The following is a 20,376-nucleotide window of genomic DNA, read 5'->3' on the forward strand; positions in this document are numbered from 1 at the left end:
AACAATGGTATTCATGTACAAGATAAACCATTGTCTATAATATTTCCAAACAATAATCACTTTAAAACCGTTGTTGTTCTCCAGAATTCAGACAATAGTTATTTTAGTAAGTATTGTTTATCCGGTATGTTTAATCCATATTTTGGCCTAATGAAGAGACAAATACATGTTCGTCCAATAAAAAGAGATACAAATACATGTCATAAGGATATCATCAATTAGTTGTATCGAACTTCTTGAGTTTGGAGTGAGGAATTATAGCTAGCAATGGTACATAGACAATTGTTTTCGATCCCATCCCCTTGAATGGTTCAGTTAGCCACTTAGCCTGTTAGGTGTCCTGAAACGGTTAACACGGTGAAATCTGAAATCTCAGTCTTATCCAACCTGCAACGATGACATATATTCTAAATTTCTTATATACTTGCATTCTAGTTTCTATGACAACACCTGCATGCAGTACGTAGGCTTCCAGTAACGTTAACTGTATAGTTCGACTTAACAAACTAACATGTACCTGATTTCAATCAGTACGCATCCTCCGGTCCATTAAAACCAAAAAGAAAACGTACGTAGTATACTAATTAATTTCAAATTGTCCATAATCCTCTTTAAAAAAATTGTCCATAACTCAATATTCAAGATCAGCTCATAGCTTCACAAGCATTCTTCCAACAATTGGGTTTCATTTTTCTTATGCAGACCCCTCTGGCTCTATCTTTGTTGAAGTGTCAGGATTTTTTTTTTTAAACAAGTGCAACGAATTCATTTGGCGAAAAGTCGCTTCGAGCATTAGGCTCATTGACAACCACAAGGATCAGACATAAAAAGTGACAGACCACCTCATGCATGCACTAACACTAGGCACTAAATTGAAAAAAAATGAAATTCAAAAATTCAAAAATTAAAATGCGTCCAAATAACGGATATTACCAGAGTTCAAACTAAAAGCAAAAGCAAGCTAATTAACTCTACCAAACCTAGAAAACATAGAACAACAAAAATCGAGCCAAACAACAATTGTGGACCCAAGTGTAATAACTCGAATTTTTAGAAACTAAATGTCGAGTATTTTCAAAGTGTTAAACTTGTGAAATTAATTCAAGACGACAATTGGAGGTTTGCGACATTTCGAAACGAAAACGGAAACGTTCTCGGATCGTTTAATTAGAAACGTAACGTTACCGCAACGTATAGATCGACTTTTATTCCGTCGCTCGGTTGTGAAAACTTCCTTCACGAAAGTCGTAGAGCTCATCGATACGAATTCGTGGACACGTCATGCGTTCGAATCGGACGTCGGACGCGAAAGTTATTAACGTCGGAAGTTCGTTTCCGATTTTGGAAATAGTATAAAAGGAAGGAGAGGAGATTAAAAATCAGAAAATCAGATTTTTTCTAAAAATCAGCTCGGGTAATGTTCACCCGACCCAAAAACCTTCTCCGGCCGATTTCTCCACCATCCGACGTCGCCTCGTGTCGTGCCACCTATCAAACTGACGGGCTCGACGAGCTCCATCTTTTGGGCTACGCCTTGCACTCCGGCGACAACCACACACGGTGTAGCAACCGCCGGAAGTTACTGTTGTGGCGGCGCCGCCTCCTCCGGCCACCATGGCTCGAGATTCTTGGGGGGTTTTGCTTGTCTCAGTCCCAGCAACATTCCCACAAAAGAAATCGAGCCAAATCGAAGTGTAAGTACCCGAATCAAAATTTCAATTTCTAGGATTTGTGAATAGTGCCTATTTTATGTTATTCGTTGTTTGGACTGTTTAGGCTCGGATTTAGACCTTGGTGTCAACTAGGAAGTTGTTGGAAATGTTGTTTAGGTTGTGGTGGTGAAATTCGGTGATGATTGGTGGCGGTCGGTGAACAGTAACGCCGAATGAATAGTAATTGTGAATAGTGATCTGTAACAGTACCTATGAATAGTGATCTGTAACAGTAACTGTGAATAGTGATCTGTAACAGTACTGTGAATAGTGATCTGTAACAGTAAATGTGAACAGTGGCGTGGTAAAACAGTACTATGAACAGCGGTTTAGTAAAAACAGTGAATAGTAAATGTGAACAGTGTTCCCGTGAACAATGTTTTATGAACAACATTTAGCTGTGCTGAACTCGTCACCTGATATTTTAAGTATCATTTTTAAGCATTTATCGTGCTATTAGGTGACTGACGAAACGAGTGAGGAAATTACTTTCATGGTCGTGGAAGTTGCACGCAGGAAAGAAGGTGAGTAAAATCTCACATATTTACGAATCTACCCTTGCGGAGATTTAAGATTTTACAAGAGTTTTTAATATTGAATTACGACATGTATACGATATAGTGGATTATATATATATTGTATAAATGGTAATAAGTACATATATATATATATAGTTTGCTATATTATATACTGTTATAAATTCATTGGGATTTGTCATTTCGATGACGAGAATTAAATATTGAGCATGTGATTTAATTTGTACAATATGAGGTGTGATTATTGTACGTGGTTTTAACATGGTGTTTGTTGAAACGTTTTGTCTTCGGACGTGTTTATGAAATATGACATGTATATGATATAATGGATTATATATATATTGTATAAATGGTAAATATGTACATATATATATAGTTTGCTATATAATATACTGTTATGATTTTATCGTGTTTTATGTCATTTTGATGACGAGATTTATATATCGAGCATGTGATTTTGATTTGTACAATATGATGTGAGATTATTGTACGTGATTTTAACATGGAGATTGTTAAAATGTTGATTTGTCTTCGGACTTGATTTTTGGTACAATATGATGTGAGATTATTGTACGTGATTTTAACATTGAGATTGTTAAAATGTTGATTTGTCTTCGGACGTGATTTGGTACAATATGATGTGAGATTATTGTACGTGATTTTAACATTGAGATTGTTAAAATGTTGATTTGTCTTCGGACGTGATTTGGTACAATATGATGTGAGATTATTGTACGTGTTTGGCAAGTCGAAACCTAGCCTTTGGCCGGGCGAAAGTTACGATACAGTTAGAGCTCTAGTCTGTCTGCCGTAGTACTGCATGTGAGGTAACGGGTGGTTATCTGCTCATGGGTACTCAGATTGTTTTGGATGTTGGGTAGCGGGTGGCTATTCAATATCGGCGGTGTATTACGAGAGGGGTAACAGATGTGTACCAGCGTTCTTGGTACCCGTATTATAAATGCATTTGGATAACCAGAAGGATTACTTAATTTCTCATGAGCGCTTCTTTTCATATTTCTTTGGGACAACCAGATGGGCCGTCCATTGACTCATGAGTGCATTTATATTTGTTTGATTTCTGGATTTTCGTATATATTGATATGCGAGTTATATATTTTTATTTTACTCATACGAGCTGTAAAGCTTACCGGGTTTGTGTTTACAATCCCGGTGCACCAATTCGATGGTGTAGTGGATAACTCCGCAGGTGTGGATTAGCGGGAATTGACGGACCGCTCAGAGGACTTGAAGTTATTTATCTCCAGCTTGTGTGAGGATTTTGTGTGACTATCTTGTGAGTTTGTTGTGAGGATTACGCAATTCCATTTGTTATAATATTGAATTATAATTTGGGTTGTAATAATCGGTTTAACTGAGTTGTATTTTAAACTCAGAGATGATCCGCTGTGGCATTTTAAATGATTCGTTGAAATTGTTTGGTGTCTAACGACTCTGAAATTTTGAGTTTTTAAGCTCGAAATTTTGGGGTCGTTACACCAAGATTGGATGATCTGGGAAGACTAGGAATATGGAGGATCTTTGCCTCTAAGGGGCAAAAATCGAGCCCCCCCCTACAGGCAGATCCAGCTGGCCTCTACCCATCGGGGTGTTGCTGCCACCTCAATTCGGGGGATTAGCTGGCCTGGAAGCCATGATGCAACCAGACGGAGAGTTCAAAAGACAGGCCCCGACGTTACTGATTTGCTTGAAGCAGGGCACCGCTCAATCAAAATCCAAACAAACCTGATATGTTGCGATCTGAAACTCAAATCCCACTGCTGCATAGATGCGCTGCTATAAATCCAAATCGAAGCCGATTCAGTTCCCTTGTATGCGTCGCACGTCACAAGCTTAGAAGAAACCCGGAACCCTACCTCCACACAGTGAAGCAGCAAACTCTCAGCTTCAACACCTCTATATCAAAAAAAAAAAATCCAGAGGGGCTCTCACCCGACACCTTTAGAAGAGAATGGCGTCGGAAATAACCCTATGCAGGCGAGACACGAAGCCGCCGCTGCCCTTCAACGCAAACCCTAGGGTTTGGTTTTTGTCCTCTCCGAACTTGACGGAGAGAATATTTTGCCCCCACTAGTGTCAGGATCATTGAGTGTACGTCTACTTGTTTTTTTAATAAATGGATGAAATTATAATTACAGGCGACAATTAATGAAATACTAATATAATTGAAGAAGTTATTAGAAGCTCCCTACAAACTGAGTTTGATAGGAAGGATTTAGGACTTGGCGTATAAAGCTGGTATAAAACTATAAATGTCATTCTCATCTTACTCCAAAGTCATTTCAGGTATCACTGTATAAATATATACTTGGTTGTCTAATGTGATATTATTAACTCGGTATTTTTATTCTAATGAGATTGGTTCACTACGGAAAATTAACGTTACTTTCATTTTTTCAAGAATCAAAATAGCACTGGTTTCTGGAGTATAGTTTTAAGTTTTTTTTTTTTAAGGGAAAGGGGTCTCGTATAAATTTAAGTTTTCAATATGAAGAAAAAGAATTGAATGCTCTTGAACTATCGTTGTAAACATCTAGTCAGTGCAAGAGCTTCGCTTTACTCTTGTCCAAATTTGTTCTACTATGTCAGACCCAACCATGTGAAATAATTTTCGACCTCCAATAATTGGTTCAATCTATTGTTTGGTTAACAATTGAGGAACAAGTTTTGCAATGATCTATTGCATAATAGATTAATAGGGAACTAAAATTCTGAAATTGCGTAAAAAAACAGCTTAAATTGAAGAAAAAGTTATTACATTGAGCCTCACCGACAAGTCCACACTGATCAAGCCAACAAAATAAAAAAGAGTGGAATAACCAACCTCTACAAATGCTTGATTGTTTCCCCCTCTAGCTAGAAGAAACTAAACCATGTTTTAGATTCCATTACAAAGCCAGAAAAGAAGCGGGAAAGAGGTATTCATTGCCAACATGAACAATCAAACCTCATAAAAAAAGAAGTATAAAACTCTACAGGCCTTGGGGTTCCTCGCTCGTAACAGCTGGTGGGTAAGTCAACGTGGTAGCAGCAAGTTCACCACGCAAAAAAAAAAAAGGAACAAGAACCTCCAGCAAACACATAGAGAAACCCTCGTGGCAAAACAAGCTTTGGCAATGGGTGGATATTGGTCTGAAATTTGGAGGGAGAGACTCACAGGCATACTAGAATAGTCTTTAGAGGTTGGAAAAAAAAAAAGAGAAACTGCAGCTACTTTGAGAACATATGAACATGCCCCATTGCATGTCACATGAACTTCAACAGAGCCACTCTCAAGCTTTTGGCAAGATCCGTCACAGTCATGTTGAACTCATCATCCATCTGCAAGAAAATGGTAAACGTATGTCTTACGTACTACACCAGTGATTGGACGTACAGTTGAAGTTAAATGATATTAGTTAATGGCCATGGCCAGACTGGCTGAAATAGTAGCAGTGAAGTTATATACCTGAGCAATAATGGTTATGTCTAGAGTGGACTTTCCAAATGCCAAGACACTACTATTAACCACAGATAGTTGAAAATTTTCTATTTCGCTTAGAATTTTCACCACATATCCTTTCTGGTTCTCGCAATGAATTCGAATCAATACATCCTTCTCTGAAACTCTTGCTTCAATCTGTGGGAGTGGTTCATCAGAGCTGCAACCATCAAAGTTCTCGTTACATGAAGAAGTGTCATCGTCAGAAGAGACCAGCTGAGACTTCTTCACGAACACCACGGATTCCATGGTTTTTATCTTGGTTTGTTCCTCAAGAACTTTGATACTTTCTTGGAGCTGCTTCACATACTTGATTGCATCTCCAAGAACAGAAGCTTTGTCCATCTATAACCAAAGATGTCAGTATAGTAGTTTTAATTAGGCAGGATCCAGTATGATCATTTCAATTTACGTGTTAATACAATCAATTGTATTCCGTGTTCTAAGAGCTTAAGTTTTAAGACCAATATCCTGCAATAATATCCATCCAATATATTATACAAAAAGAAAAGGGCTAGTACCTTTTTTAGGCCAGGAACAATGGCAGACAGAGCTATGAATCTCTGACTGAGCTTTTCTCTTCTCTTCCTCTCAGCCATTATGTGGTCTTGAGCATGTGAAGGTGTTCTAGTCATTGAGTAAGGCTTCTTATTAGTCCCATACGCTTGGTTCTCAAACTGCATACATATTTGGGATGGTACCTCATCTTTTGGCTTCAGGGTGGTATCAAAACCATTAGGGAACTGCTGATGAGGCTTGGAAGGTGGTGAAGAATTCAAATTTGCGTTCTCGAAAGAAAGAATGTGGGAGGAAGAAGAATTGGAAGAAGGCTTTGGTGAAAAATGTTCTGTAATACCAGAGTTCCAGCCGTTGGTCTTAACCAGTTTGGCTGGTCTCTCAAAGCTCGTCTGGGAATTAGTCTCGTTGATAGATGAACCACCACTTGTAGTGGTATTTTGGGTAGCCAAAGTTGGATAAGAGGAATAACTCTCATTAGAGAAAGATTTCTTGAAATTTCCCCCAAGTGCAGTTGCTATGTCCTGTTCTGTGAGCCCTTCATGAATGAAGTTGTAATCATCTAATCCCTGAAAAATCGCAGTACACAGAATAAGCTACAAGAAACTGTGAGCAAGTGAATTGCTAGCAAAGACATATTATCGCACCAAATGTTGAAAAAAAATTACCAAATATGAAAACCATTTTGCCGATGATACGTCCATTATGTGACTATGGAACAAAGGATCCTGAAAAACAAGAAGTAATGTCAACATACCAGTATTAATGAAAACTGAACATGAGAAACATAATCAGATGTCCAGATCGAATGTCCAAGGTTGAGATGTGTAACAAAGTCTTTGAATCTCAGATCGAATAAAGGATGAAACCAAAGGTCTTTTTGACACCAAAATCAAATGAAACAAGAGAAATAGGGAGAAATAGAAGCTTACCCCCTTTTCCTTAATATTCACAAACTGCTCTACTATTTTTCCAGTTGGCCTAATATGAACTCCAACTGCGTTTTTTATAGTATTTGAACATCCTTCCATGATTGGTTTTCTAATTCTGAATCCGAATTAAAATTTTACTTGTTTATTCTGGAGAATCATTATTTAAAAGATAAGTAGGGTTAGCTTGTCTGTCACATAACATAGTCGTTGATGTGAGGTGAAATCATACGGGCAGGATAAGTAAATTGACAACTTGATCTGTGAAGAGATTGACAGATTTTAGAAATGACAAAAGAAACATTATATTGTCTATTCCCATAACTTTGCCAACCAAATTCTCAATATAAAAATTGAAGTTCTACTACTTGAATTGTTTACTCTGGCCAATGAATCTCTATGAATTTTCTGACAAAGAAATACAGCTAATTTTAATGATTACATGCTGATGAGTAATCATGGGTCGATATCAAATTTATTTACTGGATTTCCTTTTGATTGGGTTTCATAGACCAGGGGCGGTTGTACTGCTGTCTGTTTCCTTTTGTTTTGGCCTTGTAGTATTGTCCTCCTTACTCTGGTTTCATGACAGCAGAAGAATTTCAACCGACCAAAGCAAGTAATAAAACTATTTAAGTATTGGTTGAAGAGATTGTTCATAGTTCTATGATACAGAAAGGCCACCAGAGTGAAAGCTAAAGTTACTGGTTGAATCTACTTTCATGTACTTAAAATCTGTGATACTTTGCTATTTGGTTTGCTTGGAGTTGTGATGAAGTACTTGTGGAAGATGAGGGGAGGTAATAAAATTCTGGAACGGAATTGTTCATGCCATCCTACAATCATTAGATGAAATTACTTCTGCTTTTAAATTTAAGTGAATATTAAATTTCCTATGCCCATGAGGTTTGGCCCTCTTCTTCTCTTTGATTCTGTAGCCTTATTTTGATAAAAAGAAAGAGTGCTTGAGATTAAATTTAACTTTTACAGGATTTAAAAATATGCCCATTCAGAAGTTATTACTAGAGAGATGTTAAGGTTATATGGTCAAAGATTGATTCTTCACCAAGTGATGGCAAAAGATATTGAATCAATCACACTCTTCGGTGTAGCTAAATTTTTGGCCTAAACTCTCTGTGATTCTGATGGATAGCTTCAGATTGCGACAGTCTGCGTATCATTCTTATGCAGATTTTCAAAATATATTTTCTCAAATGTGCAAGGGATTTCTTCTTCTTTTTGGTGAAGAACACATCAAAGGGATTAGTTTACTGTGCTATATTCCTATGCTGTAAAGCTGCATGTGCCTGCTATTATATGGTGGTGCATACATTTTCCTTCTGAGTCATACTAACCTACATTATATCTGTACAAACTAGCTAGCTCCAACTCTCAATAAATATGGCAAGGATGAACAACCCCTGAAGAATTAGTTCACTAGATTTTCACTGTGATTAAGCTACTGAAATAAAAAATTTCGATCAGAAAGCTAGTTTGAACTCCAAAAACCAAAGGTACAGAGAACAGATCAACAATGCATATCAGAATAGTAAACAAATACTAAATGGAGACTTGATCAAGTATATCCTAATATATATTCCCTCAATTTGTCATAGTTATGATCCTAGCTAATGCAATAATAATAAAATTGATCTTGTCCATGATCATTGGACTCATTTTAAATGTGCTATACCACCCAATGCTCATCTGATGGTCAAACAAACTTCCGAATAACGACAAAGGAAAGTCTCCGGTCATCGTTATCAACCAGCAAAGCAATACTCACCAAGAAAGAAGTACAAACCAAGGGTTTTTGGTGAAACTTAGAAACGAAAATTTGATGCTCATTTTAACATGTGCAGGTGATACGCAATTCTGAAGTGTTCTTTATTCAGGTGGATACAAAAGGTTCCCCATTCAATGACCACGTCACTGAAATTAGGAACATGATTAGTGTGTACTTAAATTAATTGTGTATTTAGATGTGATGATCAAGATTGGTTATTCAGATCCGTATCTTTGGTTTAAGTATAAACTAGAAAGTTGGTAATGGCTTGATTCCCACACGAATGGGGCACCGTGGTTTTGGTTGTTTTAAGGTCACGTTGAAGAATTCCCGGGACAATCTGGCAAAACCACATAAAGAATAGGAGGATATGGAAGCAAGCAAGTCCAAGTTTGTCTTTGTCCGGTGAGTTGAGATCAGTAATGGGTTTTAAAAGTTTTATTTGGTAAGCAATTTGTATGTAATGTGCTGTTTAGATTTTCCATATCCCATTCCACACCAGGTCTAGGTAGAGTACGGTATCGCCATCTATCTACATTCTACAGATGAATTCTCCAGATGCAGATGACATCCAGTTCAAGATGTGAGAGAAAGCTCTAACGCTTCTCTGGCATCCCCTACCAAAATCCGATAGGAGAATCACATTTTATCTTCCTGCATTCGGTTTTCCTTCTTCCGACAGTCGATTCAAGCACCTGATCTTTTCTGTTCCACTCATTATTTCGTTTTGCAATACAAAATTTTCATTGTGATTAATTCAACAAATAGGAGTCAATGAATGATAAGAGTAATTCCAAAGCAGCATAAAGAGGCCAAGGCTAGGTTAGGTACCTGGTTTCCTTCAGTAAACTGATCTATGGGTACATATGCACATCATCTTGTAAGCATCAGAGACTAAAGATCATTCAAGTCAGATCTTTGAAGATGATGGGTAAACTGTAGGACAGAAAAATTCAAAAACCAGGACTACGCACGAATTTCATACCGCACGATCTTTCTCCTTGAGTGAGCCAGCAGACCAAACACTCTTCAGTATTCTTTAGATTTCACACCTACTATTCTGTCAAACTTTTATACACAAACATAAGATATACAAAATAGTGCACAACCTAATTTACCACTTTGTTATGACAGATAAATAAATATAGTTTACCATACATCAAGGCAAATAGCCAAATAGGGTTATGTGAGCATTTGAGCTTCATAGCTCCTAATCCACCACAGAGCACCAGACACATCAAACCAAAATAAAACAGAATGGCTTAATAATTCAGAGGATCAAGTTTAAAAACTGATAACTTAAAAAATGCAATCTTCAAAAATACAACCAGGTAGTTACTGAACTAAGTTAGAAGGTAAGAAACTAATAGCAATGGCCTTTGCAGGGACACGGTCTGTTTATACAACAATCTATCTGACTATCTTCGACCACTACTCAACTTTCAGGCCAAGTACGGCTTGACTTTCCTTGAGACTTGCAAACATTTACAGCACACTGAAATTGATCACTTCTGCTGAGTCCAGATTTTCACCGTCTTGTCATTTCCCAGTGCACCAGATGCAATTATGTTCTTTTTAGGGTGACAAGAAACTGATATAACAGTATCAGTGTGACCTTCCAATTTTTGAATTATTTTCCTGCTTTGCAAATCCCACAAGTATAAACAATGATCTTCAGAACCGCTTACAATATACTTCCCATTTGTCACAGAAAAGGTGGAAGAAATGCAGAATTTTGAACTCTTGTGGCCTGTGTATGTCTTTAGACATTTGCCAGTTTGAAAGTTCCAGAGCCTCTGCAGAGACATCACAGAAATCCCACATGAGTTATAACTTGAAAGACATAACAATTAAAAGAAAACATGTTCCCGTAACCCTACTAAAGGAAAAAAAAAAGTACCTGCAACTTACTGTCAACTAAACAAAAAATCTTGACACACGAATAGCTTTGTTCTCTCTTATCTATTATGATAATTGAATGGGGTAGAGACAATTAGGTAACAAGGGCTAGAGAATGGGACAAGCAAAATGTGCCAAGACTAAAAAAAAAAAAATTAGATGGCTTTCATTTCTTATGTCATAACTCACACCAATTCTTTGTCTATGATCTGCCTCATTTTTTTTTTGACCAAAAAAATGTAAGCATTAACAAATGAGCACACAATAAGTGTTTCAATTTATTCACATAGTGACATCTTCCCTTTTTATCATGTACTTGTAATGCAGCTTATACATCCATATGCGCTTAAACGTGCATATCACACACACACACACACACACACACACACACAAATAGTAATCCACATTTCAATGTTGATGCCCTGAAGCTAAAGCTAAACCTCAGCCTTTTCAATGTCATTCTTAACTAACAGCATACCAATGACTTTGAAATTTATCAGCTGCACATATTTTAAAGATAACTGCAATCTAGACACACTGGATCAGCATAGCTACAAATTCTCAATGACTCTAAACCAACCAGCATCACCCAAAAAGATTTAAACTTTAGTAAGAATCTGTGTAGACTCAGTATATTAAAATGAGCTCCTTTCCACACAAACATCCTATTCTTCAATAAAAGGATCAGCCATGAGTTAACTGAAAAGGAAATATCCTCTCTGTGGCTAAGCCTAACCCTTGTTGGTCTAAACCCTCTGTCTCTCCACAGTAGTTCAAGTGCCTGTATCTAACACACTGTTTCTTCTAAAATCTCACTACTTTCTTAATCTCTCAACACTCCTATAATCTTTTGAATAACTTGATCCAACAATGAACACAAAATGAATGATGTGGCTTTTAAATTGGGGTGTTTACCAGAGTATTATCCAGAGTGCCAACAAGAATGTACTTGCCATTGGGCGAAAACTTGACAAAGGAAACAGGTGGATTCTCATCATCAATCAAAGTCTTGATACAATGCCCAGTGTGGGCATCCCATATCCTACACAGCCCATCATAACTACTCGACACGATAATCGACCCGTCGCGGTTGAAATCAACCGCCGTCACCGGATCCGAATGCGCCGGCAACACCTTCAGGCACTTGCCGGTCTTCACATCCCAAATGCGCACGGTTTCGTCGAAGGAGCCGGAGACGATCATGTTGGCCTGGGGGTTGAAATTGACGCAGAAGACGTAGTTGGTGTGGCCGCGGAGGGTTTGGAGGCGGCGGCCGGAGTCGAGGTCCCAGAGGCGGAGGGTTTTGTCGTCGGAGGCGGAGACGAGGAGGCGGGAGTCGGCGGAGAAGGCGAGGTCGGAGACGGAGACGCCTTGGTCGTGGCCCTCGAAGGTCTGGGAGGGGGTGATGGTGGGGGAGTCGTCGTCGGAGAAGGCGAGGGAGTAGGTGCGGATGGTCTTGTCGGCGGAGGCGGAGCCGAGGAGGCGGCCGTCGGAGGAGAATTTGATGCAGGAGATGGCGCCGGTGTGGCGGCTTAGGGTTTGGAAGAGAGTGTAGGGTTTGTAATCGGAGGGAGGCTCCGTCGTCGTCATTGGCGGATTCGGGTCGGTCGAGATTAGACCCGAAGCCATTGGCTCCATTGTCGTTTCTCCACTATTTTTGGGGTCTCAAGTCTCAACTCTCAAAAGGTTTAGTAAGAGGGTTCTAGACTCAGACATTAAAGATTTTCTTTAAAGCAGGAATTTGTTTTTTTTAATTTAAATTAAATTAAATGCATTGGCGCTTAGGTTAGAAATTTTGGCGGGGAAATGAAGTAGAATCAAATGTTAATGGAGGGAACCAAGGCTCTTTTCCTTTTTAGGAAACCGATCAATTGGGCAAATATCAAAGTTCCAATTCCCTCCAACGTAAACAACATAGCAATTTTTGTTCAAAAAAAAGGTGATAATCTTTGTTCATCCCCAGATTGAAGCATTGTTGGTTTCTCATGGCTTCCATAGATTGCGTTTCATGACTCTAGATCCAAATTCAGTTTGCTCATTCGATAAGAAAAGGGAGGGTTAGAATTGGATCTCTGCATTTTGTACACAGCTGAAACTCCGGGTCTTTTAACGGGAGAGGAATTAAAGAACACGGCACTGAATATACAAAGGAAATTGATCCAGGAGATTCATGATAAAGAAAAGAAAGGGTGTTCTATGCTACAACTTTTTCTTAGCACTGTACAGACTCTCGCTTTGATTGACCTGACGTCAGACTTGGATCCTGCTAACAAAATATACGTACAAAGATCTAGAACTACGTTCTGCAAGTAGAAGTGTCATATGTGCTATCTACCCTCTTTCTTCTCTTCTTCCTCCTTATCCTAAAACCCCAGCTCTTTTGCATAACCAAGTGAATTCCCAAGAACGGTAGAGATATGTACAATAGTGGAAGAAGAGAGGGTTGAGAAAGTAATGAGGAAGAGATGGGGTGGAAAAATGATACACCAAGCAGTTAATGGAGCCAAAAGAATTCCACCCTGTAACCGGAGGCAAGCTGGAAAGTATAAGGTTTTCAATACAGTGAAATCCGTATACTTTGAGCTGCACATGTCAGGATCTTGCTTCAATGGGATGTATCCATATTGTGGAGGTGGGTTGCCTCAGAGTAGTATTTAATCCATCCTGTGCAGAAGACAAATTCAATTTAGAAATTAATAAACACTTCTATACGCAATAAAAGATGATAATACAAGTTAATAAGGAATCAATAACCAATCGGATTTTCAGAACACTGTTTGTTAGGATATATATCCTTTTGTGAAAAGGTAAACAAGGATGATGATGCTAAAATGCTTCAAACACTCATCTGTTTCCCACAAGTAGGACTCATAATAATAGAACCTCCGCCTCTTCCCCATACACACAAACACACTCACACACCAAAAGATAAACATTCTGCTCTGTGCTAGACAGTCCCCATACCTTTTAAATTTATTTAAGAAACACGATAACCCGGCAATGAAACCCATAAAAATTTTAAGGAAAAAGAATATACCATCACATCACAATTAGTTGCTCCTACCTTGTTCTGCTTGTCAAAAATCACCCAGAGATGAAGCTGGTGTTCTGAGTTTACTACAAGGCAAAGCTTGTGTTACCTACTGACTGGATATGAAGTCTGCGAACCTTGAGGATTTTGATCAAGATTACCAAACAAACTAGGCCTGCCAGCGATCCAGTGCTCACTACTTCTCCTCATCCTCATAAATGCTGAAGGGGAATGGTCATGAGACATTAAGTAGAAGGAGCGCTCCTCCCTGCAAAAAGACTGAGCCATATCTGAATGTCCCTGGGGGGATGACCTCGAACCGAAGTCTTGAGTTTGCTGAAAGATACAAGATGATCTAGAATACAACTGCCCCATGCCAGGAGAATGACCAAAAGCAGTATGTCTGCTGCCATGACCTAAATCTGGGGACTGCTCTCTTGCAGAAGGACCAAGGGGAGTTGTGGCTCCATCTTCTATTGTGATTCCCTGCTTACCAGCAAGATCCAAGACCTGCCTTTCATCAAGTCCTAACCCCATCAGCAAGTCCCACATGATTTTCAGTGTTTCCCGTTGGTTGTTAATGAATTGATCCCTCACTGCCATTTCCAATTGAAGCTCCGCATTAGCCATTCCCTATGGGTAATAAAGCAAAACTATCAGTGTAAATAAAATCCATAGCATATATCTGAATCCTACATTGAGCCTTTAGAAATCTAGGTTTGGTAAACCAAAACTCATAGGATAACCACTATTTTTTTTTTTTTTGCATTTGTATCCAAATATCTGTATAACACATTCAACCATCATCTTCCTTGAGATTTACAACTTTTTGTATTAAATAGAAAACATTTGCTTCCAATTTACTTTGCCAGGTCAAAAAAGAGTCTATTCAGCATTGGTTTAGTATTGACTCACCAATAGCCTGTGTTGGCTAAGGATGCGCAAGTAAGTTTTGTTGCCATTGTTACTGATGGCTTCCTCAATCATATGTTGGAGTTGAAATCTATGCTTCTCATTTGCTTCAATTTCCTGTAAATATGGTGTTGTAATGAGATTAGAAGGCAACTATTGTTGTAATGTTTATGAGTCTAAGTAGAAACAGAGATATTACTGTCTGGTAATTGACACCCGCTTCATCATTGTCACGAATGTTATCTAAAATGACTTGCTGTCTTGCTCTCAAAGCGCCTACAACTTCTCCATCTTTTCCAAGAGTCTGAGATACAGAATAAATATCCAGCAATTAGCTATTGTTATTGTTGTTGTTGTTTTTTTCATCATGTTTTTTGTTTAGATGAATGATGATCCATCATTAATTTTTTTTTTCTTTTCTGCCGTCCTTTTGACAAACCCAGTCCTTACAAAGCAAGTGGTAAGAAGGGAAAAAGAGTAATACTAGATCTCAGTCCTCCAAATTATGTCTTCTGAGGAATATAACCCAAGTTTTTTGTTAGAAGTATCAAAAGGTGAGGAGGACTCTAGGTGATAAAAATTGTAGGATAAAGTTTATTCATATGGTAACATTATAAGTGAGACATTCTGACCTGTTGTTTTGCTATTGCATCGTCAAGCTGTTGTAGTTCAGTGTGGTTACGACGGTTGGTTTCCTCGAGCTCAAATGATGCCTTCTGTAGGTTTATTCTTTCCTGAACATTTTCACTGGTTTCATGGCTCAAAATATTTAACCAAGAAAGCTCATCGTCTGCAGCCTTCTCAACTGGTTTGACACTTAGTTGTGTTTCCTTTTCAGCTAGTTCTTTTTTCAAACGGCCAACCTCAATCTGAAATGTAAAATATGTCATCCCTCACCAAAAATAGAATCATAAATAAATTTCAACAGATAAATATAATTGAACTGCTTGCCTGAAGGCTGTCAATCATTTGTTGGTAGTCTGATACATGTGTATCAACAGTGCCAATGTTTTTCTACAAGGAAATGAAACTTATATCATTGTCTGTATAACAAATATAAGTCTTACACATAAGAAAAAGAAGCTTTCTAACTAACTGCTGCAAATGTACAGAAACCCATTGGGAAGTAACATACTACCAGTATCATGTGCAATACAAGTAGAAGCTGATCCAGTGTCACTTATAAGAGAAATTATTAGTTGATTATGAAATGAGACAAGAATAGCATGATAGTTCATTTAAGCTATGATAGAATGAGAACCAACTATAAATAGTTCAACTGGTACATTATTTAAAAGGTTCAAACCACTGAAAGCTGCAAATAAGTTCCAAAATGGTGTATTATAGACTGAAGTTAGATATGTCTATGTATAATGTCTCTCACCTGGATGTGTGTCTTTATCTCCTTTGCTCGATCAGCATACTTCAAAGTATTCACGGTATGATGATATTGATTGTCAACAGGGGATACAGTAGCAACCATGACTGTCTGCGAATTACCACTCAGACCATCTTTGAGTATTCGTGTCAATTTGCTGTAAAAGAGTCACATTAACTATTGTTGCTCGGAAGGCAGCAATAAAAATGGAAAGTAATAACCATCAAGTACCTAACTTTTCAGAAGAACTATTAAATACCTGTTGCGATATGGAACGTAAGCAAGACCCTTCTTTTGCTGTTTCCCCAGAGCATTTATGCAGTTTGCTAAGGCAAGAAGTGAACGGTTAATATTGGCGCCATCCCTTAACTTTTGGCCTCCATTATTTGTTTCAGAAGCTCGTTCACTGCCAGCGAGATCCACAAGAGCGAGTTTGCCTCGCATGATTTGATTCCGGTATTTATTTTTCTGTTTTCTTTTAATTTTTATTTCTAGCACTGCATGTGACCTATGGAGAGATAACTATGTAAGAATGTGACTGCATCAAAATTTTCAAATTTAACGTGGTATTGATGATGACTAGAGATAAAACAATTAAAAAATGTTCGATTAGTACTAGTAATAGCACCAATTACTTTAGATTGTTTTGTTACTCATTCTGTGAAATGCGAATCTAGTGGTAGAAATTCTTACCATTTGAAAACAAACTGCAGACCAGAATAATCTTTGCTATCTGATGAGCACATTCACGACTCAAGTAGCCGCTGTACTATTCAGAAGAGGTATACATGTGAAAGCCCAAATACCTATCTAGAGAATGATTCAAATAACCTTTTGAACAGGCACTGAGGCACTTTAACCTAAAACCTCTACATCTCTTAGCATTCAAGTGAAAGTAGGCTCTGTGGTATAAACTTTTTTTTTTTTATAAAGGAACAACACTAGTTGCATGTTCAAGTATTTAAAGAATTACTGAAGAATTCAGCCTACCTGGATGATGTTGCATTAGCCTCCGTGCTTTCAGTTTTCCGTCGGCTATTCCCCATGTTTAAGAGTTCAAGGATCTTATCAGCTGACTGAACCTGAATTGGTGGCACATGTCATAAAAGATCAGTAAAAGTTCTGCCACAGTACAGTCATAGTAGCACATTGAAATAATAAATATTTTGCTTCATGTGATATAAAAACTAACATATTTTAAGAAAACCTATGGCAGAATGGTAGATTGACAATAGTTATGGGCTTATGGCAGTCAAATGAGATGTAAGTAAGTGGCCAAGTGTGAACCTTTATACACCTCAGGCCAGCAACAATGATTCCTTGCACCGGATCCTCTCTGAGTTCCAAATGGCCGGATGACTTTTCAAGCAAATCGTAGATAACCTATATTTGATAAGATTAGACTATTACACAACTTTCTAAAAGAATATACGTAAAGCTTAATAAATTCGATTGCGTGACCCACTTCATTATAGACTTCAAGATAGGAACAGGTAACTTCATATTCATCAGCGCACTTGTCCTTCTTTATTAGATCAAATATTGTATGCAAACTGAGAACCATGAGTCCAGGATCACTTTGTGTCCCCACCATAGTATATGTTTTACCACTGGAGACAGAAACAGAAACAGAAACAGAAAGATGTAAGACATTATCGAATACATCAAACAAGTCACTGACGATGCAAATGACAAAAAGCACGGTGAAATCACAAACTCCAACAAATTGCTTAAAATTTGGACATCAAACCTCAGAACACAGACGAATATCCCCAATCAGCAATATTAGTAAAACAACAATGAACAGTTATTTGAGCCAAGTTGGTGAATTAAGTAGCATCACAGATCATACAGAGAGCATAAGAAAGAAAACAAAACGCAATAATACAACTTCTTAGTACCTTCCGGTAGAACCATACGCAAACACAGTGGCATTCAGACCATGAACAACCCCTGAGACCACCGACGATATGCATTTGGTATAGACATCCTGCATATACACATACAAAACACAGTTGAAAACTACTACAACAAACCAAAATCAACAACGAGTTTGGAGAAATCAATATACCAAATTAGTACACTCAGCATCAAACGCATGATCGAAACAATACTTCTTCTCCTTGGTCCGATTCTGTATCCTCTCCAGGTAGTCCTTGGACAGATCAGGATCCAAAACAAGCACCTCCTACACCCTCAAAATCCAATCCACACATCACAAAACTCCACAAATCGCAACCGAAAAAGCTCGAAAAACCACAAACCTTATTGTCAATCACTTTAACAATGTCGCGGCCGAGTCCTCTCTCCCTGAACGGCCTGCATTTCACCGCAACCTGCACCAAAACACAGCCACAGCATCAATCTACTGAACCAAAACCAATTCAAAGCCAAACGATTCGAACCAGAAGCTTTTCTTTCAGTTTTGACAAAAATAGAAACGAAAATTGAAATCACTGACCGTTAGAGTTGTGGCCTTCTTCGCCGCCGGAGCTCTAATGCTCGGCATGGTTGATCAACATCGATTTTTGCCAGCACCGGCCACCAAAACGAGCCAAAACCTAATCCTAAACCTTGGCCAAAGTGAAGCCGGAAGGAGTTGAAATGCGGCCGGTTTCAGAATCAGGAGGTTAAAAAGGTCATTTGCGCTTCGGCTCCTTGGTGCATTCAAAGCGCGACCTGGACCAGAATCCGAGCGTGAATCAAGAGAAACCGTAGCGAACGATTCAACGACGCGTTGAGAGGAAGAGGAAGAGACAAAGGAAGTCTTCAGTGGGGCAAAGATTCGGTGCTTCGCCGGCGTAATAGGACAGTGGTGAGCTCAGAGAGAGAGAGAGAGAGAGAGCACTCTGGTTTAAAGTTTATTGTAATATAAAATGGGGGAAGCTACGTGGGGCCCAGCTGGGGAGGTGGTTTACGGAATTAACGCGGGGAGTGAGAAACGGGGGTGGGGAAGAGCCGTTGGATTTTGATGATTAGGATGATGATCTAAGGAGTGTTCTCGGTGGCCTTTTTTGGTTAGGAAATGATGATGATGATGATGATGATTAGGAAAGTGGTGTGTTTGGGTCGTTTGTGGGTTGAAAATGGGGGATGGCTACCTTGTGTTGAGCATGTGGCGTACAGGAATGGGAAGTGGGAAAGTGTATTGCCTTGCATACCTCTTCTACGTGACCAAAATGGAGAAGTTCGATAAGAATCGAATTCAACTCATGTTCGGCTCGTTTTCTATATCATCAAAAAAATAGTGAGACGTTCATTTTGTTAGCAAGAAACAATATATTAAGGACGTAGTGGATAATACCTGACTAGTTGAAGCAGTCAGGATGAAACTTTGCTTATGAATTTAGAATTTAGATTTAATGCGAGTCGAACATAAACATCTCACTGTTTGGCTGGACTCGATTTATTACTACCTTGCTCGCAACCACAAAGTACGGGTGAGCTTTCGTTGTCGAGTGGGGTTTCCATCAAGCCAAATATATAGTAAAATTATTGTTGGTCGTTAGTGCATTGCATGTATCATGTATGGGTTTGGCATTTAAAATGGGTTGAGCAGAACTGAGTACACAAAATAGTGTTGCAGAGATTTGATTCTTTTTATTTTCTATTAATTGCTGGAGTTTCAGTAGCCTATGATTAGTATATAGTACTTATTAGGTACCGAGGAGGAATCAATTAAATTGAAATTGGATGTCTTCGACCCTAATATGTCAGGAACACGGCAGCTGGATCTGTTGAGAAGTTTCTTCATGGTCTGTTCTTGTTTTATATATGCAGGTTCTTTTTTGGAACTAAATGCAAATACCAACAAGAACAGTATTCAAATCTTGGATTATCTAGCTTCTTTCTTTCAAATTGCTCCAGTTTCCTGCCGACGATCATCCTTTTGTGTTTGATAAGACAGCAATTACGGTATGAAGATTTTATTTCCGGATTTAAACAAGCAAATCAATCCAGCAATCCTTATTGAACAAAAAATAAACAAGGCGCATTATATGATATTTATTAAATTATTAAGCGCCGTGAAAATTTACTAAATTATTAAGCGCCGTGAAAATGGTATTGTTTATAAGAATTTTTAGTTTATTTACAGTTTTGTCATTCAACGCGATTTAGTTTTAGTTGACGCTTTTTTATTTTGCTAGCTGTGTTGTTTTTTTTTTTTGAACAAG

General features: G+C 38.3%; 3 protein-coding genes and 1 long non-coding RNA gene across 4 annotated transcripts; 1 reads left to right on the top strand and 3 right to left on the bottom strand.

The window, feature by feature from the left end:
- Positions 1 to 1,413: 1,413 nt before the first annotated feature.
- Positions 1,414 to 3,631, top strand: LOC126797487 (uncharacterized). Its single transcript, XR_007672437.1, has 3 exons — positions 1,414 to 1,694; positions 2,173 to 2,236; positions 3,444 to 3,631. It is a non-coding gene; the product is annotated as an uncharacterized LOC126797487 (long non-coding RNA).
- A 1,856-nt stretch (positions 3,632 to 5,487) lies between these two features.
- On the bottom strand, positions 5,488 to 7,231 carry LOC126791129 (transcription factor bHLH18-like). Its single transcript, XM_050517538.1, has 5 exons — positions 7,199 to 7,231; positions 6,935 to 6,994; positions 6,272 to 6,835; positions 5,718 to 6,095; positions 5,488 to 5,590 (listed from the first exon to the last, which is right to left on the bottom strand). Exons 2-5 carry the CDS (start codon positions 6,968 to 6,970, stop codon positions 5,516 to 5,518), a joined length of 1,053 nt encoding a protein of 350 aa, XP_050373495.1. The 5' UTR covers positions 6,971 to 6,994; positions 7,199 to 7,231; the 3' UTR covers positions 5,488 to 5,515.
- A 2,995-nt stretch (positions 7,232 to 10,226) lies between these two features.
- Positions 10,227 to 12,563, bottom strand: LOC126792378 (COMPASS-like H3K4 histone methylase component WDR5A). The gene is made up of 2 exons (XM_050518811.1): positions 11,796 to 12,563; positions 10,227 to 10,777 (listed from the first exon to the last, which is right to left on the bottom strand). The coding sequence occupies exons 1-2, from the start codon at positions 12,516 to 12,518 to the stop codon at positions 10,487 to 10,489; spliced, it is 1,014 nt and encodes a 337-aa protein (XP_050374768.1). The 5' UTR covers positions 12,519 to 12,563; the 3' UTR covers positions 10,227 to 10,486.
- Positions 12,564 to 12,980: 417 nt separating this feature from the next.
- On the bottom strand, positions 12,981 to 19,011 carry LOC126787744 (kinesin-like protein KIN-8B). The gene is made up of 15 exons (XM_050513648.1): positions 18,663 to 19,011; positions 18,466 to 18,537; positions 18,273 to 18,389; positions 18,103 to 18,191; positions 17,667 to 17,811; positions 17,489 to 17,584; positions 17,192 to 17,283; positions 16,461 to 16,709; positions 16,208 to 16,358; positions 15,775 to 15,837; positions 15,456 to 15,692; positions 15,023 to 15,127; positions 14,827 to 14,940; positions 13,945 to 14,544; positions 12,981 to 13,544 (listed from the first exon to the last, which is right to left on the bottom strand). The coding sequence occupies exons 1-14, from the start codon at positions 18,708 to 18,710 to the stop codon at positions 14,017 to 14,019; spliced, it is 2,106 nt and encodes a 701-aa protein (XP_050369605.1). The 5' UTR covers positions 18,711 to 19,011; the 3' UTR covers positions 12,981 to 13,544; positions 13,945 to 14,016.
- Positions 19,012 to 20,376: the final 1,365 nt, after the last annotated feature.

This window comes from Argentina anserina, chromosome 1 (assembly GCF_933775445.1).
Source record: "Argentina anserina chromosome 1, drPotAnse1.1, whole genome shotgun sequence".
NCBI lineage: Eukaryota > Viridiplantae > Streptophyta > Magnoliopsida > Rosales > Rosaceae > Argentina > Argentina anserina.

Bases quoted from the DNA above. Each gene is read 5' to 3' on its own strand.
- LOC126791129 (XM_050517538.1), bottom strand. From the start codon at position 6,970: ATGGACGTATCATCGGCAAAATGGTTTTCATATTTG. The intron at 6,836-6,934 runs GTAATTTTTTTT...GCGATTTTTCAG, and splicing joins CAAAATGGTTTTCATATTTG to GGATTAGATGATTACAACTT. The intron at 5,591-5,717 runs GTATATAACTTC...ATTTTCTTGCAG, and splicing joins ACATAACCATTATTGCTCAG to ATGGATGATGAGTTCAACAT.
- LOC126787744 (XM_050513648.1), bottom strand. From the start codon at position 18,710: ATGCCGAGCATTAGAGCTCCGGCGGCGAAGAAGGCCACAACTCTAACG. The intron at 17,812-18,102 runs GTACTAAGAAGT...TTCTGTCTCCAG, and splicing joins GCGTATGGTTCTACCGGAAG to TGGTAAAACATATACTATGG. The intron at 16,710-17,191 runs GTAGGCTGAATT...ATCTCTCCATAG, and splicing joins GCTAATGCAACATCATCCAG to GTCACATGCAGTGCTAGAAA.
- LOC126792378 (XM_050518811.1), bottom strand. From the start codon at position 12,518: ATGGAGCCAATGGCTTCGGGTCTAATCTCGACCGACCCGAATCCGCCA. The intron at 10,778-11,795 runs GTAAACACCCCA...ATGTCTCTGCAG, and splicing joins GCACTCTGGATAATACTCTG to AGGCTCTGGAACTTTCAAAC.